This window comes from Strix uralensis, chromosome 14, assembly GCF_047716275.1.
Source record: "Strix uralensis isolate ZFMK-TIS-50842 chromosome 14, bStrUra1, whole genome shotgun sequence".
In the NCBI taxonomy this organism is placed as follows: domain Eukaryota; kingdom Metazoa; phylum Chordata; class Aves; order Strigiformes; family Strigidae; genus Strix; species Strix uralensis.
The window spans coordinates 15331109-15352400 of NC_133985.1; the positions used below are offsets into that span (position 1 = coordinate 15331109).

Sequence of the window (21292 nt, forward strand, 5' to 3'; positions counted from 1 at the left end):
TTTAATTACTTCAATTATTAAATCATTTTTATCCCAACCTACGAGTCTCCTTACCTTTACCCTTGCAATTCTCTCCCCCATTCCCCAGGGTGGGGGAGGGTGAGTGAGCAGCTGCGTGGTGTTTGGCTGTCGGTCGGGTTTAAACCACGACAGAGCAGGCAACACACAGTCCCCCCTTCCCTCGAACATGTATTGTCAGGACTGCTAAGTCTGTGTCATCCCCAGGAAAATCAGAGAACAGCAATACAAGTTCTTGTTAGCACCCTCTTTGCCTTTCACTCTACTGCCCAGTGGGAGACAGATCACAATATCTACCCCTCCTAACAGAATTCAAGTCTGTGCGGTATCTTTATTAACTTCTACTGCTAATTGGTGAAACTTCCAAACAGTGAAGTCCCAGGAATGAGAAAGGCCGAGTAATAAACACAGCGGAGAAGAATATTTTTTTTTAAACTTTTAAAAAGTATAAAAATCCTGTACATTTAACAAAAGTTTTTTAAAAAAAACAGTCATAGGAAACTGCTGGGCTACTCCATTTTTTTTTCTGTAAAAATCAGAGACATAAGGTAGTTGAACAGTTTGTCACTAATCTGACTAATCACAGTGGCCTTGAAATTTAATAATAAGTGCCAATTGAAGTATTCTGGTCCATCTCAGTTGAAACAAAAATCTAAACAATGACTTTCTCCTCTGCTTTTAACAGTTCAAATATGCAAGCTTTTTTATAGTTCAGCCGTTCAGTAAAATACCTCATGGTTTAAACGATACAGAAATGCATGAAACTTCTAGACACTTTTACTACAAATATGCATGTACAAGGAAGGAACAGTCTTAATTTATGAGAAGTTCTTAACATTCAAAATAAAATATGATTTTAGGTTTTCCATATGGGTGTATCCTTGTATGTCAGACAACATATCAGTGACTTTTTTTCAGGCAACAACAGTCCTAAACCAATGTAGCTGTTGAAGAGGGTTAGAGGTTAAACTCTGCTAGCCACCATTCATGCTCCTCACTTGCCAACAACCCAAGCAGAATGTGAACTACCAGTTATACTCATCAGAGGTATCAACTATCCTCAGCCAGAATCTCAGGATATTCCTCCCAGAACTGGTCACCAATAATGTCACAGTGCAGGGGAACAACTTTAGTCCTAGTCCGAGTCACTTCTACTTCCTTTTCTTCTGTTTCCTCCGGCAGTTTTATTTTCTTAGTCATGACTTCATTAATCTGAAAATACAGTTGACACATTAGCAGACATATAAGACCCCAGAGAGGATTCACAAATGAACAAGAAACAAATCTACAACAAAAGCAACTATCAACCCTCTAGCATACTACAGGATTTGAACACTACATCTTTTGAAAAAGTAGTCTATTCTCAATTCAAAGACTAACACATGAGCAGTTGAAACTGCATGTCATCACTGTATGGCTTTAAGAATGACCTGCAAATTCACATAACTGATTGCAAGTATTCTTGAATGAAGCACAATATTTAATTTGGAACTATGTAAAGCAAATGGGAAACCCTGCAAATGTCTACAATTACCAAGAAAAAAATATGCATAAGGAACAAGTGGAATATATTTCCAGGTGAGAACCTCTATCTGTTCTAATTAGTTCAAATGAATAATAGAAATCACTGGACAAAATTTAAATAAAATATAAAATAAAGGATTATAATTTTTTTATGTATAGAAGACAAAAGGCTGAAGAAGTTATGGAGAAGTCTTAACATAGACAGATGGGGTCCTGATCACACAAAACACACATATTTCTAGTTAAGATCTCCTGGTATAGAAGGATGCTAAGGCCATAAACGTTTATGATTTTCTGGGGTCTCATCTCATACAAAACGCAGGACAGGAATTTCTTCCACTAATTCTGGATCAATGACGTAATCCTAAAATGATGAACATTTCCAAGTTACCGTTAAAAGGAATTCCCTGTTAATAGCTGCACTCCTTACCATGCTCCTTTACAGAAGTAGAAAAGGACATAGCTGAGCTCCCTTACTGAACTAAAGTTCATAATTCCTTTGCAGAGGAAATACATGGGATCTAATCCTGTGAGAGGCCTGGCACAGGCCCCAGTGATCACCACATCAAACTGACAACAGCCATTAAAATGTCATTTTTCAGGAAGTAGAATACTTCCTCAGTTTTCAAAGCTGGTAACCCTAAGAAACCAACTGTATGATTCATTAAACAAGGGAGATTTATCTAGCAAATACATCTCTCTTGTGAAATTCTACATATACACTGTCATCTGTTGATACACATTTTATCTCAACAGTCATAACCAGTATCTAAGCCAGACTTCAGACTAGTTTTTGTATGATGCTCATAGATACAGACATCTCAAAAAACCTCCAAAACAGTCACCTTACACATCATTATATGGCCAATATGGTTAGTTTTAAAATACATTTATACATAGACATACATTTGGGATACATCTGGTGATCTTACCGTGTAGCTTGTCTGAGATAGTGTTCCTAATGAAAACATGAGCATGAAGCAAGTGATAATAAAGAGTTTTTTACCTTCTGCCATATTAAGACAGTTCCCTTTCTATACATCAAAGGTTCATTGTTGTAGTTGATGTTGAATTCAGAAAATAAGATTTCATTCTTATCTCCAGCCAAAGTTCCCTGAGAGTAAATGAAAAAAAAAAGTACTCTTATAGAAAACAAACAAACAAACAAACAAACAAACTGAATCTCTAGGGTAGAAGATGGGTGAATATTGAAAGCAAGACTGACATTTATACAGGTTTTTTACCTTTAAATTACAAGGTTTAATTACCTCTCCCAACAGAGGAATTACTTCCAACTGCAAAATGAGAATATTAAAACAGAGTTTTTTTATTACATTTTCAAGAGAAGTAGAAGAAAGTCAGACTCCAGAAGAAAAAGGAAATAATCTGCTGAAGTCTGCACAATGAATCCTGCCATTGTACTTTGTGTGTATGGACACTGGGTGTTTATAGGACGTTTCTAAGATTTCTGAACTTGCTAATTAAGAAATTAAAATCCTGCTAATATTTGACCAGAAATACATTATTTGCTAATCATATTAACATCTGTACAATTCAAGATGTTGTTGACTCTACACCCACAAAATTATTACAGTAAGAACAGACAAGCCAGCCAGGGCTGCTGGGTAGGTGAGACACAGCTTTGCAAACCTTATGATTTTCTTTGTAGCTGGAAAAAACCACAACCTCAAAAGACTCTTACCTGAAGTCTATCCTGTGCTTGCACTGGTGTCAAACCACTTCGCTGTACAAGCATCCAAAACACTGTATTATAAAGGTTATTAATATGGCCTACAGAAAAAAAAGAGAGAAAGAGTATTTACCAAATCTGAGTGACTAAATATAAACAGCTTTATTTCCAGACTCATATCCAAGAACCAGCCAAGAATAAAGGGGAATTAATAACATCAGTTGCTAGAGATGATACAATCTTTCTGATCCATTTTTAAGGTACTGCATATCATAAGAATAACTAGAAGACAGATTTCATTGTAATTCTGAAAAAGGACAGGAGAGGGTGAAGGGTGTTTACATGTAACCTAAATTATCTTAATTTGAGCAACAGAGACTAGGTACTAACAAAAGCCTAGAAAGTAAATCCAATGGTCTGTTCTAGCATGGAGTATACAGCACTTCTGATTGCTACATGGTGTGAATTTGAACACTGACATCTCTTCATTAAAGAAGATTGATTACCTTGGCTAAACGAACCCAGAACATAAAAAATAATAAATTAATTCTACTAATAATTCTAATATTTCCTGAGCTAAACTCATTCCCAGGATGCAACAAATATTGTTGTAGCCTGAAGACTCAGAATTTCAGCCAGTATTTCTGTACCCATACAAAGCCCAAAACAATTCTAATACTGTTTATTTAAAACTACCACCCTACCTGCTGTTCTTTCACTGATACCTATACATACAAAATCACTGGCAATAAAGTCATTTCTATTCAGAGAGGAAGAGAACTCAAACTGCACAAATTGCCATTTCTAGAAACACTTACAATCTGCTTGTCTCCAGCTGAGGTAGTCCTTTAAATTTTGGTTGCTGGGGTACAACACAATTCGTCCATCAAATCCTGGTGGGTACAGAAGTTGCTGGTCCTTAAAGTAATCCTTCCAATAGAAAACGTAACTTGAGGCAAACTGGGAGACCACATGAGTCATGAACTTACTTGCAAACACAAAGCAAAAAGAAAGAAATACATCAATATGATTATATATCTGTGATTATCTGAGGTATCAGTAGCAATAATTCTGGTGGATAGCAGCATTTCTTAAATAATGGCCAAGCAGTCTAGCAACAGCATAGTCTTTTGAAGAACAGGAAGTACTGAGAATCAAGTAAGAAAGTTTGGAAAAGGTAATATTTTATTAAAAGAATGTTTGTTCTAACAACGTTTGCTTCCAATACTTGTTTTAGCAAAACTTTTTTTAAAAACTCTGTTTCACTGAACATATTTTCCCAAAAGATCACATGCAAAGAGTTCACATGAAGAACCTGAACTAATTGTGGCGTATGCACCCAAACACAGCCCTACTCCTAACCTCTGTGTGTAGATAAAGGCAAATTCAAAGAAGAATTACAGGTTTAGAGAGAGATGTTAAAAACAAGTTCACTTCAGCATCAAAGCAGCTGTTACCTTGCTCTTCTTTTAAACCATCTACTCTTCTTTTTGAAAACAAAACTATATTCGTCACTCTGTCCATAAGCAATAGCAATATCCTCCAACTCTTGCATCACTGTCTGGGCACACTTGGTCATCAGATGAAGAGCACGGTCATCATTTGGCTTTTTGAACTCATGCTGCTCAGAAAACCTTCAAAGCAAAAATGGTTGAATAAGAACTCTTTAACAAGCTATTCCTCATATTCATTTTCCTCATATTTGCTTTCCACAAATATTGATTTCCGGTGTCCTGTCAATACTGACAGAGAATTCCCTCCAGGTATGAGAAGCAATAACAAAAACGCTCCTTTTATATACTCTGCATAACCCATTCTCTTTCACCTTAACCAGTCCTTCAGAATTACTGGTTTCTGTATTTTACCTGGAAAAGGATGTCAAATACTACTTTCTGTAAACTCTTTTTCTCCTAGGGTGCCTTTTATAGTCACAAGAGCAACATTATCAATAAACTTGTCAAAACTCGAGAGATTTACCAGAACCCCCCATGGCCAAACCAGAGATCAAATCCTCAGCAAGAACACGTCACCTACCCTCAAGAGAACTGTGTTCTATTTATCCCAAAGAAAGCCAAATGCCACACAGACACTGACTCCAAACACAACTAAATATCCCTGTACACCACTGGCTGTCCCTCCCCCAGCACACCCAAGGCACTGGTGTACCATTCCCTACCGCCCTGCCAAAGGCACAGTTCTGAAAGTGCCCACGGCCCTTTTAGACAAAACACCCGTAACAACTCCGCGCCCTGGAGAGGCCGAGTGAAGGGTTCACAGTGATTCGGCGGAAAGGAGGATCTGTAACCCCTGCACCTGCAGAATTCACCCGGGTGGGCCAAGGCCAACTGCACGGCACCAGTCAGGACCCCTCTTCTCGGCACAACACTCAAAGCCCGCACTCCCAGCGCCTTTAAGCCGAGGAAACTCCCGCCCGCGCCCCGCCGTCCCCCAGCCCCCGTCCTCCCGCTCGCTGAGGCGTCGCCATAGCGACCACACCGCTATAAGCGCCCCGGCCATTGGCTGCCCGCCCGGCCTTCACCTGTGGAAGTTGCGGCCGTCCAGCCGGACCACTATCCAGCAGTTGGGCAGACAACTATCGTCCGTCTCGAAGTCCCGCACATACTCGAACTTGCTTTTCGCCATGGAGAGGCGGCGCCGGCCGCACGCACAGCCCACCCACCGCCCGCTCCCCGCAGAGACAGCTGAGGCTGCCCGCCAGCACCCCAGCATGGCCACAGCGGAAGCGGAAGCGGCGGGCGCCCTCCGAGAGCACGGTGGCGAGCCCCTCTGGGCGTCTCGGCGGACCTCTCTATGGTTTCAGCCGCCAGCCGGCGGCGGTGGGCGGAGGGCGGCGGGGGGCGAGCGGCTGGAGCGCGGCGCGCGGGAGGCAGCGGGGATGGGAGCGGGGATGGGTGCGCGGCCGTTGGGCGTTGGCGCAACGACCGCGGGCGGCAAACGGCCGCGGCGGGATGCAGCGGAAGGCGAGGGAGCGGCCGCTCCGCTCCAGGCCCCCCCCGGAGCGGCCCCCGCGCCCCAGCCGCCCCCCGCCGCCTCCGCCGTCCCCCCCGCAGTGGGAGGTCTTGGGCCCCTTCAGCGTGCTGCAAGTCAAAGTCGAGGAGCCCGAGCCGGAGGGGGGAAATGCCCTGGGCAGCCACACGGACGGCGGAGGGTCTTGGGGCAAGACCAGGAGCTCGCCATCTCCGCGGGGGGGTAAAGGGGAGGCCCGCGGCGCCATCAAGAGGGAAAGGGACGATGAAAGGGTCAGCGGAGCAAGCCAGGAGGAGGGGAAGGTGCCGGAGAAGAGGCGGAGTGGGCAGGAGCCCTGGAGAGGCGGTGCTGTCAAAGGGCAGCCGCCTGACGCGGCCCTCGAGGCTTGCAGGGTGAAGATGGAAGAGGACGCTGGCCCGGCTGGATCCCTGTGTGGGCCTGCTCAGACCAGCACTGCTGGCCGCACGGTGCAGCAGCGGGAGGGGTTCGGGATCCCCCCCGGAGAGCTGAAGAACCCAGCTGTGTTGCACCCCTTACCTCCTGGGACCTGCCTGCAGATCCAAGGCCCTCTGCCGCCGCAGCTGATCCACGTGGCTGAAGTGCCGGTGAAACAAGTGCCGCTTAAAATTAAGTCTCTACTGGAGCCTCCAGTAAAGATTGAAACTAAAAATGTTCCCTTCACAGTACAGCCCTCCGATTCAGGTATAACGTTACGAGACCTTGCAGGGGTTCAGTGACGCACAGTTGGCAGGTTATCAGATAGGAGAACACAAGCCGAAAGGTCACGTTAGAGAACTGTCCCGTTGGATAGACTGGAGTTTGTACCACTCCCTCCTTCAGCGTAAGAAATAAACATACGGGAGCACAGAGTTCTTCGTGGTTTGTTAAAAATCAATGCAGTTTGCTCCCTGACTACGTTAAACCCCTTATAATTGTTCAGAATTACACTGAGTTGTGATTGCAAGTTTAAAGTCAGGAATCTGCTTGATTTTTAAAGCTATGAAGCATTCATACACTTCTCAGAAAATGTGGACATGTTAAATGAGGAACATTTTGAAACATCTGGATTAGAAGCTTACTTTTTTTGAAATAGATCTAGGCATTCAAAATTAATGACTTAAAAGGGAGATCTTAAAGGCTAGAAGCCTGTTGCCCTTTAATGATAAGGTGAAAGAGTTAATTTATAAACCTTTTTCAGAGAGGAAGTTGCTTGCTCAAGGATCAGTTGTGAGAGCTCTGAGGGTTCATCCTGTCACCAGCTCAATTTAAATGCAGTCTGAATTTACAAAGAGGCAAAGCTTCGTGTCATATAACAGTCACGTAACAGTTGTATGGTAACATGGGTTCCTCCAGCAAAATTAGTGTCCAAATCTGAGAAAAAAGTGAGAAAGGGAAAAAAAAAACCCAAACAACCAGAAACCCTAAACAGCAACAGCCTCAGCTGAGAAGCCAGGGACTGCAGGTGTGGGACTAAACTGCCATCATTAGATCTGGTCCCTGCATCGTTAGGGCTTCAGATACATAGTTCTGGTGGTGATAAAAAATTTGCAGTGATATAGTCTATGCTATACAATGTTTAGTTTCTAAATTCATAAGAAAACAATCTAGCCAAATGAAATCCAAACCAGTGCGTTAGCAGTCTCATATGTTTGGTTTTGTTGTTTGTTTTTTTTAAAATAATATGCAACAAAAGCTAGGTAAATGATTCCTTATGCAGTGGTTCAGTGAAGGTTAGTGGAGGATACTCCCTTAGCCTTAGTTATTTTTCTAGGAACTGCTCTCCAAATGTGCATTGAGTTTCATGTGTTCCAAAGCCCTAGTGATTTTTTTGACTGTTGCCAAATACCCTCTTGATGTACTATTGAATGTAGCCTGTATTGCACATATTGCTTGGAAGATGATCATCTTTCCTCATTTTGTTGCATAGGTATGGCAGATACTCCATTTAGCAAGGACAAAAGTGGCCATGTAAAGCGTCCAATGAACGCATTTATGGTGTGGGCTAGGATTCATCGGCCTGCTCTAGCAAAAGCTAACCCAGCTGCTAGTAATACAGCAATCAGTGTTCAGCTTGGACTGGAGTGGAGCAAACTGACTGAAGAGCAGAAGCAGCCCTATTATGATGAAGCACAGAAAATAAAACAAAAGCACAGAGAGGAATTTCCTGGTAAAGAAGTGCAAGATTTTTGGAAAAATTGATCTCTTTCTTTAGTGCAAGTAATAGAGTTAGAAAAAAATTACGAAAATTTAAAGCACACACTCCTCCTGTCAGCTTTCTAGTACCTGAAAACATATTAATTTTTTAAAACATCCAAAATGATGCTTCATCCTTCATAGCCTCTAACGTTTCTTACAGTCTTAGACTACCACAGCTACAGCAGCTCTTCTGAATGCTTTAGTAGTCTAATGGCCAGATAGTGAGTTTATTGTGAACATGGCCTGCTGCATCATTTTACATGCTCCACAAAGAGCTGTGCCCAGGTGGCCTATGGTGACACATGCATCCATTCCTTAAAAGCAGGAAAGGGAAATGCCACAGGAAGCACAAATGGCATTGTATTCTGTGGGAATCTTCAACATGTAGACTTGGGATTCCTAAATAATGGTGTGGAAGATGTTGTTTCTCAGCCTTTTGTCAAAAGGCTTAAAAGTTTGTACCTTTAACAAATTGATTTCTCCATAACGCTGTAGTTCAATAAAATGGAGCGTAAGTACTTTGAACATTCTTTTTTAAAAGCTGTTGAGATCCTTCCTCTCTCTGTTGTCATAATCCCGCTAGTTCATGATTATGGCTAATCCTGGTAGACAAGATCTGACTAATGTGTCATAAACAAGCAAAAGATAAGAGCAGCTCTTATCTCTCCCTCTCTCTTTGCACTTTTCAATTAAAAAAAAAAAAAAAAAGAGCTTCTTGAAAGTTGCATTAAGAGTTAGCCTGTGTAAGAAACCTAGCTGCTCAGTGTAAATTCATAATATATTTATACATCTGTTAGAGTTTGGTTAATGTTGAAAGTTAAAAGCAAACATACTCCTCCAAAATCTAGACAGGATTCCTAGTGGGTCATATTTTCCATTGTCTCTTATAACCTGCAGGTATATGTGAGACTTAAGGGGTTAAGGAGTCAGTCAGGAAAGATCCGCATTTTGAATACAGTCATGGTTTTCCTCTGCACTGAAAGCCCATGGTACAGTGTCATGTTCTGCTTAATATGCTTTCCTCAGCTGTGCCACATCACTTCCCACTGTTCTGTATTTCTTTGTCTCACAGTTACTATTCAGTTACGTAAAAACAATGCCCAATATGTCCATTTTATTACCACTTCTGATAAAATGCCCGATTTGCTAGCTCACTGAAACAAATGGAGTATTGCTATTGACTATGGGAGCAGGTTTTGGAGTAATGTTTTTTAGATACTTCAGAATTACAGATATCATAGCTTTACATAAAGAATGAGACCATCCCAAAAACTGGATGTCTGCATCTTTTTTCATCTCTGACAGGTTGGGTTTATCAACCGCGGCCAAGCAAAAGGAAGCATTTTCCACTGCCTGTCTCTGCTGTATTTTCCAGCACTTCTCAGAGTATCATCGCTACAAATCCAGCTGGTGTTTGTCCCTTCCCATCACCTGCTTACTCTGTTGTCATCCCCAATGTTAAGAACACTATTGGACACCCAGTCTGTGAGTTTTCAGTAGTGAATGATTTTAAAGAGTCAGAATTTACCTATGAATTTACTATATGTAAAAGTTATACAGATGGTAATGTAGATATAGTTAAAACAATTTCTCAGTCTTTCTTGACACCACTATTTCTATCAGTCCTCCTCTGCACTGCACCTCTGCCTCCTAGTCTTTACCTACTGTTTCCTCAGCCTCTTAAATTCTTCTGGCTTCTTCATTGCCCACAGATTCCTGCTATTGTCTTTGTAGCTCCTGGTTACCTTCTGCTACTTCTTGGTCTTTTTGGATCTCTGTTACTCAACACTTGCTTCCTGTTAAGTTACATCTTCTTTTTTGTGTTGTGTCCAACCCACATGTATCTTACCTCACCAGCTCTAACTGCACTAGCGCTCAACCCCATGCTACTAAGCTGGTTAGCTTAGTCCTGATGTTAGTGTTCCTTGGTAGTGAGGGCACCATTGCTCTAGAGCAAATGCTCAGCAACTTAGACTGCTTACAAGAGACAGCAGACAGAACTGTCAGCAAGGGCATCAAAAAGGAAGTTAGTAGGGTGTTAGTAAGGTGTGTGCTGTAATATTAAAGCAGTCACTAAAACTGAAAAAGAAATTTTTCATTGGCACATTTTCCATGAATGGTTACTTAGGTATCTGTGCACACCTGGAATAGTTCTATATGTAGCTGTTAGGAACTTGCACATGCCCACAGTTTGAGCATACATAGCTCTGCTTTTATACGAACAAAAATAATAGTTACAGAAGGAATGTATTAAAAAGTTGCACCTAACCTGGAAGGATCCTCCTTTTTGTAAGAAGTCAATATGGGCAGTGAAATAGAGTCAGTGTAGTATGAGAGCCCACAGTCAAGTATAATAGCTGGCCTGCATAGTCTGTAGTGAAAGAGCTCTGGCTCTGTTAGTGCATGGATAGTTGATTTCAACAACAAATAGCTTAGATCCAGGCAATGGCACTTTTCTCTTTAAGCATACTGACAAAGGCTGCTCTCCTTATAATGAGACAAGAAAATTAAATGCCTGTTTATGCTGTGGGGTAATATTCGGAGATGTAAAAGAGAACACTCAGCTTTGTTCTGGTGAGGATTTGAGTTAGTGATGTGATCCGTTCTCCAATGCTTCTGTAAATTTGACTGAATAAAGTATTCTTTGCTTTCTTACCCTAGTATATTTTATAATGTCATGTTGTCCTCAGATGCTACTAAGTTTCATTCTAGAATTTACTATCCTACTGTGGCTGAAATTATCCTTAAATACACACTGTAAAAATCTAGATGCATTTAAGTCCTGTTGACTTGGAATTTAGACTCTTAGAGTAGGTAGTGGGGTTTGAAAATACTTATGCAGTGTGTTTTGAAAACTTTCTGTATAAAGGCAGCCCTGTTGACATGCTGTGTGATTTGAAAGTGCACATTCAAGTATATGTTTTGCAAAACATTTCAAGGTGAAATTGGCTAGCGGGTGCCTTCATTGGTGAAACAAATAAGAAAATATATCAGAGAGTAGGTTGTTTTAACCGTTGCTTCTGCTCCTCGCTGCTGCTTTGGCACCACGCAGATTTGTTAAGAATTTGGCTCACTCAACTCAGCTAGTAGACTTGGGAAGTCTTCTGAGATTCAGGTGCTAAATGCACACTCCAACACCATTCTGTGTCCGTATTAGGACAAGACAGAGCCCTCACCAGCCCCACAGCCTCAATGCTCGCTAGCCAGTTCCTTCTTCTTTCATTCTTGGGATTCTGTAGAAGGAAGCTTGAATGTGTGGGCTCCAAACCCATCTGTCAGAATCCATGTAGGCCAAGTGGTGCATGACTGTGAATTGCAGGGAAGTAATGCTAGAAACTTTGGGGGAAATGGTTCCAGCTCTGGCTGTGGTTTGCTATGCTGCTGTTTATGAAACCTCTTCCTCTATTCATGTCTGATAAATAACTGTTCTGTTTCCTAAAGGTGAATCTCCTGCTATCCGTCTGCCGGCTTCTTCCATTCAACATGCTGGTCCAATTACTCTTTTCCAGACACCTAGTGCAAGCACCACATCAGTGGCTGTCCCAGCTCCAACCCTGCCCCTGCACCCTGTAATTTCATCACAGCACTTTGTCAAACCTGCTCAGACAGAAGCTCTCGATGTATCTAAGCTCCATTGCTCTCTGACAAGACCTGCACCAGTTTTCATTGAGAGCTTCAGCAGAAACCCAAGTAACATAACCACTGCTAATGGCAGATTTTCTGTCCCTAATAGCGAGCCCCCAAAGGAGTACCCAGGGGTTTCTGCTTTTCCTAGAGGTGTACTTCTTCCCCAGGCTACCCCTTTTCTTCACTCACATGTCTACGAGCCTCCTCCCATTGGTCAGCCAGCCAGTCTGTTTGGATTACCTCCTCGGTTTTCATTCTACCACCCTTACTTTGTACCTGGACCTCACTATATCCCCTCAAGGTAATGAAACCCTTCATTTTGGTACCACTAAGAACAAATGCTAAAAGGCAGAGAGTCTTTTGATTTACAGAAAGCAAGTGGAGCATTCTAAAGGAAAGGTGCTCTTACCTTCCTATAGCTCCTTTGTGGTGGGACCTGCTGGCCTGAGGCTGCTCATAATATATGCCCAGTTATTGAGTCCATACTATTGCAGTAATTGGCACTCCCAAATCCACAGTAAATAGAAGAATCTTCTCTCTCCACTTTATGCATCTAAGTGCTATTGATTTCTACAGAAAAAACATTAGGTGGAGGTAGTGTAAATATATTTTGAAAATGATCAGATAGAATTAAAGTAGGTCTGTGAGAGGTCTTCTGGGTATTACAATTGCAGCTGTCGTAACTACCGATATTTCTGAAATCCAGCCTGGTGGGAAATGTCTTCAGAATTCTTATGTAAGTAGTAATTCCTAGTTTTTCCTTGCAGTCTCTGGGCAATCAGAGATCACCTAATCAAAGAATTTACAAGCTAACACATGTAATATCCCGTGGGTATTTCCTGAGCTAAGCACGCACAGAGAGCACCAGTGCCCTCCCAGCAGCAGGTGTGCTGCTCAGCCTCAGGAGGTCTGATGGCCTACTGATGATTATTCTTTGTAAGGCATCATTTTTCTTTCATGACTGTGCAGTATCAACCATAACAAATTATTATGACTATTAGCCTTAAATTCTGCCTGTTTATACACTGCTCATTCCTACTAATAGCAACAACCCATCTGTTCCTATGGCAATAAGACAACCTGGTCATAAATTAGGGCTGATCATGACCCATGAAACTCAAAAGAGCTGTATAAGCTGATAAGTGCAATGCAAGATATTTCTATTTTTGAGATTCTTTAAAGAAACACACAACACATATTCCCAAAATTGCTAAAGATTAACTTTGCTTAGGCCTTGGTCTCTGAAATTAGACAGTTCTGTGAGGCCTCTGAGGGAGAGGAGTGTTCTTGCACCATAAAAGACTGTTCTGAGTTCACACATTAATGGACTTCTGAAGGCTGCTAGCTTTGCTAATACCAGGATCTTTCTAATACAATGATTTATAAGATCACATTCCTATAAATTCATTTCTTGCATACAAGAATCATAATTTCTGAGCAGCACAGACAGTGCAAATGTGTGTATGCAGATTTATGCACTAAAAATGTAAGTATTTGATTGGAAAGATGAATAGTCTCCTTGAAACCTCAGGAGACATTGTATCAATGTCTTGATAATGCCTGCACTGTAGAGCTCTATTCTTCACATACTCTTGTTTTCTTAACAATGTGGTGAATTTCTGTAACACTGTAAATTACAATACATGTGTCATTCCGCATCAGAATAAAAATTCAAATTTCTGACACTGGAGGAATACCATTACATTTGACAGAGTAACTTCCTGCAATCTACTCGGTGGGTGCTTTTTAAAAATTTATCCCTGTACATTTTTTAAATAGTAACATTGACAACTAGATATTGGGCACAAAGATTCTCTGTCAGTCCTCTTGTTTAATAACAATGTAACAGATGCAAGAGTTCACTCAAAAGAATAAATAAGAGCATTTTACCCCAGCTCTGTCAGAAATTTTGGCACACAGAAATAACACAGATTTCTAATGTTTTGTATTACTATTCTGAGTATGTCTGTTAACATACTGCAGGCTTATCAGATGCTGGTTTATCCATGATGTTATTTCATTGATAAATACTATGGGTTTTGTGTTTGTTTTCAAAGCAGTGTCATGCATGTGCTTAGCATGAAGAGGTGCATATGCACAGATATGGAATCTGTGCATGACTCTTGTTATGGCCCCAGTGTTTAAATTAGGCATGGTTTTGAAGTGCATGTGTTTTGAATATTTCAACGGGATAAACTGACATAGAACATTAGTGTCGTTCTGTTTTTCTTAGCTGAATGGAAGACCAAGCAATCTGCATTTCTGAAAGCCAGCTTTCAATCTCTTTCCTTGCAGCACATGCCCATTCAGCCGACCTCCATTTGGCTGTGGGAATTTCTCCAGCTCAGTGCCTGGCTTTTATGAAGACAGGTACCAAAGACAGGAGGTGATGTTTTCAGCTCAGAACAAAGACTATCCTTTCAAAGAATATCCAACAGAAAGTATACGTGAGAACAACCGCAGCTTTGAGTGCCTTGACGTAGTGTCTTGCCCCGACAAATGCAACGAGGAGCAGTATTTAAGCCCCCTACCACAGCTGGATGCTGGAGCATTGGAGGAGGTTTTCTCAGCCGCCTCATCTACTCCCTCCAGCATCCACCTAATCAATGTAACTGACAGTGATGAGGAAGAAATAAAGCTGCAAGATTTGTAATTTTTGAAACAAGTTATAATCCAGAGAAATATTATAGAATGGGAAATAAATGTTTTCCTCAGCGCTGTGTTCAATGGAAACCCATGTAGCTTGAGCGAGCTGTGCAGGCCATTTTGAAGAGTCTGATGATCTGTTTGCATTGTGAGAGATCACATACAGATCTAGGGAGGTCAAAAGCCTCTGGAGTTTCACCTGCTTCATGGGGGCATTGTTTGGGCTCTGGCTCAGGAAAGCACTTACACAGGAATTCAGCTCTAAGCATGTGATAATGCGCTTTCCTGAGGAGAGATGTGTTTAAGCACATCCTTTTAAGGCCAAAATAGGCATTCTGATGGTATTTGCTGTAATTTTGTAGGTATTACTTTAAGAGTTTTAGCTATAAAATTCTGGTTTATGACTGTAATGTAGTTCTTGCTGCAGGAAAATATTGTAAGACCTGGAGAGTGAAGCCAAGAATGATTCTGCACTGCTTTATATTTTTCCTTCGATGAGACAGTTTTAAGTTTGGTTAATTTTTAACTGTAGTCTGTATTTGTGGTACAACTGCTATATAATGCACTGAAAATTTAGATCACTTTCAGTAATATCTTGGTCTGCAGCTAGTTCCATTAATAAAAATGGGATTGTCCAGAAGGTCTGGTGATGCATGGTAGCCCCCAGAGAGAGGAATCTGGGATCTGGCCCTGTGACTTATGTTAGTGGGCTATGGCTTGATCCCTGAGTGTAGTCAGTACTGTATTCTCCAGAGAATACCAATTCTCTGAACAATATCAAAGCCTTTTAATGGAATATTTGTGCTGAACTCGGAGAGTAATGAAATTCAAAATTTTTGGGCCAAAATTTGTAATTTATGTTACTAAATTAATTTTTTTTCCTCCCCTGTTTTGTGCACTAGAGGGTCATTTTCTTCTGGGAAACCTGTTATTTTGCTCTTGTTTATTGCATAAACTCACCTGAACAATGTATCTCTAGTGCTTCATTTTAAGCCATGGACGATGAACTGAGTGGGGACAGGTAAATTGTAATTCATGTATCTCACAGACTGACTGTGCAGCTAAGAAGCATGTGCCTAGAATGACGAGCTGAAGTCACTTTTCAGACAATTTGGGCTACTAATACTGGTGTATATATGTGTGTGTGTCTGTATTTATATTTATAATAAATCCAGCTACCACAGAAATATGGGAAGAGCTTAAAACCATGGATGGAGAAGTCCATCCATGCTGGGCTGCCAGAGGATGCTAAGGGATGATTCGGAGGAATCTAGGTTGACCATCTCATATAGGACATCCTGTATTTTATGAGTTATCACACAGGATCTGTTGGATTCTGAGCATCCTGTCAAGCCTGAGGTTTAGGACCCCTATATTCATTGAGACCACATTATTGATAAAGACAGGTATGAATGAAATTTTCATATGCCCAAAAGCTAGTCCTAAGTCAGTGCAGCGTAGATATCCTTTGGGTTCTTTGCATTTTAAGTTTTCAGTCTTAGATCAACCTTTTTATGCTTTCTGCTGCTGTGGGCTCATAACTCCATTTTCCAAGTCCATGATCAAAACCTGTCATTTGAGAACTATTGCATTCTGTAGTTAAAGAATACAAAAGCCTGAGTAAATCCTGTCTACCCTACACATTGCAACTGTGTTGTAAACAGCCCCCTGCTCCCTCTGCATCTGCAATGCAGATGAATCATTAGGAGGAAAGTCTTATAAATAGTAAAAAATGCCTGTTCATTTCCAAATTATCTTCTCACTGAAAGCTGATCTGGCCTGTAGGAATGCATGTGGGCAAATGTACTAATTCCTACACAAGTATGTTTCTGGGTATAAAACAGCTGTTAGTGGGATTATTCTCTAGATCTAACTTTCCTCTTCTCCCATTTTTCCTTTTATACACATGGAGTAGGATCTAAGACATATTGCAGTGCACCAGTATCTGGAATGGTTGCTTGCCATGGATAATACAAATTTAATTCCTCCTTTATAGGGGTGTCCAGCACTATTTGAAGGGAGGTACCTCAGAGCTGCTGGGCTGTACCCTGTGCTTGGTGTGAACCCCGGTGCTGGTAGCTCAGAGTGAGCTTCAGTGGCTTGAGGGATTTGGCATTTGCTGTGCAGCATCTATCTGCTAATGGGACCTTTGATGTTCAGGTAGGAAAACACAGTATTATTCCCTCAGTGGAAATCTGCCCTGTTTAATACCACAAAGGCCAGAAGAAAAGACTGAAGGTTAACACATCCTGGATATATCAATGTGAAACAAAACATAGGGCTGATCCCTCCTTCCTTTTCAGCTAGAGATGAAGTCCTGAATCGGTCGTACAAGATCTGTGCAGGTCTACAGCATTGAATCCAGCCCTCAGCTGAGCTTTCTTGAAGGCTATTGTGTCTGGTCTAAAACAGAACTGAAAATTAAATGAACAACCCATCCAAACCTGGCTTCCTCAGAATCATTCCTTAGCATGTTCTGGCAGCCCTGCATGGGGGAATTCTCTTGTGACAGAAGAGGTTTTTAGCTCCCATCTCTAGGTCATTTTCAGCCCACCTTCAAACTTACCTCCTAAATGCAGATTTGTGAAGTACCGAGTATCTGTACTGTTATTTCTCCCCTTGAAACGTCTGAAGTGGGTTGTAGGCAAGGCCAGTCCCATGGCAACTGTGTGCCCTCCTCATGGCAGGGCAGAGGTTTTTTGAGGCAGGAAAGAGATGTATTCTACTCTTACAAGATAATTCTTCTTTCTCTGCTGTTTACCTTGATCTAAACTAAAAATCACCTAGCATGCTTCTCAGCTTGAAAAACAGATGCAGATTTTCCAAACAAAGTTTGTTTTCCTCCTGCTGCTGTAAAAGTCTAAAGATGTTCAGTAGTGCTTCCCTGTGCGTCACTGCCTGTGGCTATCCATTTGCAGAGTCAACTTTCTTCTCCAGAGTTACTGCACTGTTTTATGGATTGGATGTTATTAAAAGCCCTTGTGCCGTTATACCTGTTCCCCTTCTCTTATGAGAATAAACTACTTTAGTATAATCACTGCTGTGTTAGAGAAGTTTGCAGACAGCATGGAGAGGACTACAGTGCTTTACATGTACAAATACAGTTAAAAAAATGCAACGTGTCTGCATATACAATCTTCTACCATTAAGTTCACTTGCCTGTAGGAATGAAGCAAAAGTAGCAGCAGTGACCCACCCTTTAAAAAAAGCATAGAGTGCTTTGATATTATTTCACCAACAGCACATCGGGACAAGCCCTTGTCTAGTACCTGATCATCTTACAGCACTTCTCCCTCTTTGGCAGGACAGCTGCTCCAGGGCTCTTCCAAGTATTCCTGCTGTCCTACATGGGTGGTGGAAAACCAAAGCTAACCAGTATATTCTGGGTCAGCTGAAGCTGATTTCAACTGTTAGGATTCAGAATAAAGAAGTTCACTGTTAAACCACCAGTTCCCTTCACGGATTCACAGCCTTCCTCCTTTGATCATTTCAAGTAATCTGAAGGAGAAATATGTTCTGCAAAAGGGAAGATTTCACATTCCACTCAAGTCAGCCAAAGACATAAAATTTCTTTTATTAGTGCAAGTGTCTGTAATGCAGAGGTTAGGCAGGAGAAAAAGTCTTCTACCTTCTCCTGCTAAGACTTTGATTCTTGTTAACATTTCTCCAGTGTCAGCAGGAGGCTTTTCAGAGCAGTTTGTTCAACAACCTTTCTTATTTCTGAAGACAGATTTCCAATGAAATATTACTGAGCTTTTAGTCTGATACATGTCCAAGTCATTCTCTGCATAAGACGGTTTTTTGAACAGGCATTCTCCTCTGTAGGTCTTTCTATTTCCTTCTAAGTGGCTAACTCCTAATTTACTAGAAACATAATGGGAGAATCATCATCTTTTGCTTTCCAGCTAACAACAGTAATGTTAAACCATCTTGCAAACTGTTGAGTAAGTGCAGAAACCCCACTGCAAAAGCATTCTTATCAGCTTTGCCCCAGGGAAACTGAAACACCTACTTTGAAGGACCCCATGCACCGCCCCTTGCTCTGGGTACTGCATGGAGGCTGCTACTAATAGGTATGTCCAGCCCTTGATCACAGGGGATGCAACAGATAAGGGAACAGAGCACAGGCTTCCAAATTCCCAGCTGATACTTTTAATCAGGCAGTTGGGATCCTGGAGGAAATGAGTTCGAGTCTGTGTAATTCCTAGATAAGTGAAAGCTTGACTTTGCTCTGTGAATCAGGCAAATGTCCCACTGACTTCAGTAAGAGGTTTTTGAGGAGATGGGTACAGGCAGGATCTGACTCATTCTGTGCCAGAGGCAGGTAGCGTTACAGCATCTGAGTAATGTTAATAAGGCTGAAATATCCTGAATCTTTCCAAGTAACAGTGTCTCAGTAATGTAAGTAAATGATATATCATATATATAGAGATTAAACTATATATAACAACTGCACAGTGTGTGGTTATATTTTTGTAAAGGGAGTTTCTGGTGATTATAAATTAAGACAGCACTTCTCATATTACCAAGGTCCAAAGATAAAAATATCACTATATAACAAATGAAAATATTGCATGTATTTTATTTTTATGATACTGAACAATGACAACAATCACAAGCAGATAGTTGTTGGCCTAAGTATTTTAACAATCTTCAAATGAGGGTCTTTTTATTCCATTTCATGCTTTTTTTGAGCTGATCTTCTTTTAGAGAGATATATGGAGCAGTCCCTGGAAAGATTTTTTGTGCTGGGAAGATTTGTGACAACCTTCCAGTGCAAATATACATGTTCCTCATTAAAGGTTGTTTTTTTTTTTCCTTTGGGTAGACAGAAATTTTACGCAGGGATGAAAACAGAATAGCTAAATTTGTGTCTAAATTTGGCTTGAATTTTTACTTATTTATAATAAAAGCATCAACAATAGTGCCATTGTTTTCTTCTATATAGGCAGCTATAAATAAATGGGAGAGTTCACAAAAAAATCAAGGTTTCCCTTCAATACTCCACATGATTAGAAAAGAGCTGAAATCTGGACTTTTGCTGTAGGAAATAACATGATTTAGTTGTGTGAAGAAAATTTGTGACTGTGGGTCAGCTAAAATGTCATTTATAGCCCACTCACCCTCTAGGTGTCCCCAAGATGTCCCAGCTTTCTTCTGCCAGTGATATCAGGAATAAACTGACCTTCACAAGATCACAGAGGCTGAGCATGTGAAGTGTTGGGGAGAGAGGGGACATATATGAAAGTCATAAACCAAAATGGCATCTGCAAATGGAAACAGTCACATTTCCTTTGGGCACAGGGGCAGGAATCAGCAAAGACCTTCAGTAAAAGAGAGCTCAGTGGTTTCAACAGCATAAATAAACCTCTGGACAAGAGACAAAATCATTACTATTATCCAGCAAACCTTTATTCTAAATGGAGTATTAATTTCCTATCGGCCTGATTTACTGATACACTCTGAAACGTAGCCAGGTGCAAATTCTCCCCATTTCCTAAGCTGGTTCCCTGGCGGTTCACCTACACAGGCACTTTAAGTATAGGGATGAATGGAAAGGGTTGTACGGATAATGCGGATCAATGGCTGTCTGAAGAGCATGACTAAGAGGTGATGCCTTTTCTCACCACTCTGAGCCAACCCCATAAAAATGCGTGTCAGTCCAGCCTTGCAGCCTTGCTAGTGTGGCTGCAGTTGAGCTGGCCGGCAGTCACAGCAGAAATACTCTGACATCAGGGAAGGCAGTCGCTTTTCATGGGCTCAGCATGTGCAAGGAGCATCTACAGCACCATGGAGCTCTGGTGTTTGCAGCTGGTAACCTCAGCACAGCCCCCTGGCCTTGTGCTCTCCTCTCCTGGTGCGACCCTGGGCCCACTGGATAACCCAGCAGCGAGGCACCAGACGCAGTCCTCCGGGTGCTCATCCCCTTCAAGGGCAGAGCACTAGCAAAGAGATGATGTGTGGACTACAATCTATGGGTTAGCCCTGAAGGATGCAGGAGAAGACAGGGATGCTCCTTTGGGAGCCTCATGGGAGTGAGTGGACATCCCTGAAGGGCAGTACAGGGACTAAGAGCTGTGGATGCTCCCAAGCCCTTCCCCAGCCCCTCCATCTGCCTTAAGGGGAGAGGGGCTGTGAACATCTTTTCGCTTCTTCCCATTTATATGGGCACAATACATTCATTTCACTCTATATCCCTTCTGCTGTCCAGGGGCAATGTATTTCCCAAGAGCAAAGGGATTTAGGATGCCTCTGGATGGGTTCAGCTATGAATGGTTTGAGAGGGTTACATACAACTATAATAAACAAACAAACAATTAAAGCTGTAACACAGCTCCTACAGGAGCCTCTTGACAATGATTTAGCCGTTGCCCCCCAACAGGTCTCCCCCCTTTGCTAGTTTTTGAGGATGGATTTCCGTGCTGGAAAAAGAGCTGGGGGGGGGTGGGAGGTTTTTCAGGGGGAGCCCCAGGGAGGCGCTCAAGCTTCCCCTGCCCCGGGGTGCCGGGGAGACAGCCCAGCCCAGCCGCTATTGCACCCGGGGTGCTGCTCGGGGTGGGGTGGAGGAAGAAGAGAAGAAGGAGACACCCCCACGGCCCCAGG

The 21292-nt window shown here is 41.9% G+C and overlaps 2 protein-coding genes across 3 annotated transcripts; one reads left to right on the forward strand and one right to left on the reverse strand.

Annotated features, from left to right (window-relative positions):
* Positions 1-777: 777 nt before the first annotated feature.
* THG1L (tRNA-histidine guanylyltransferase 1 like) lies at positions 778-5962 on the reverse strand. Of its 2 annotated transcripts, XM_074883852.1 has the most exons (6): positions 5772-5962; positions 4690-4866; positions 4051-4220; positions 3245-3333; positions 2549-2656; positions 778-1230 (listed from the first exon to the last, which is right to left on the reverse strand). In XM_074883852.1, the coding sequence occupies exons 1-6, from the start codon at positions 5960-5962 to the stop codon at positions 1069-1071; spliced, it is 897 nt and encodes a 298-aa protein (XP_074739953.1). In that variant the 3' UTR covers positions 778-1068. The 2 variants fall into 2 exon arrangements, with proteins under 2 accessions (XP_074739953.1, XP_074739954.1); XM_074883853.1 differs by lacking the exon at positions 5772-5962 and having other exon boundaries at positions 4051-4216; positions 4690-4794.
* Positions 5963-6175: 213 nt separating this feature from the next.
* SOX30 (SRY-box transcription factor 30) lies at positions 6176-14742 on the forward strand. Its single transcript, XM_074883656.1, has 5 exons — positions 6176-6922; positions 8148-8387; positions 9722-9901; positions 11858-12344; positions 14339-14742. The coding sequence occupies exons 1-5, from the start codon at positions 6202-6204 to the stop codon at positions 14694-14696; spliced, it is 1986 nt and encodes a 661-aa protein (XP_074739757.1). The 5' UTR covers positions 6176-6201; the 3' UTR covers positions 14697-14742.
* Positions 14743-21292: the final 6550 nt, after the last annotated feature.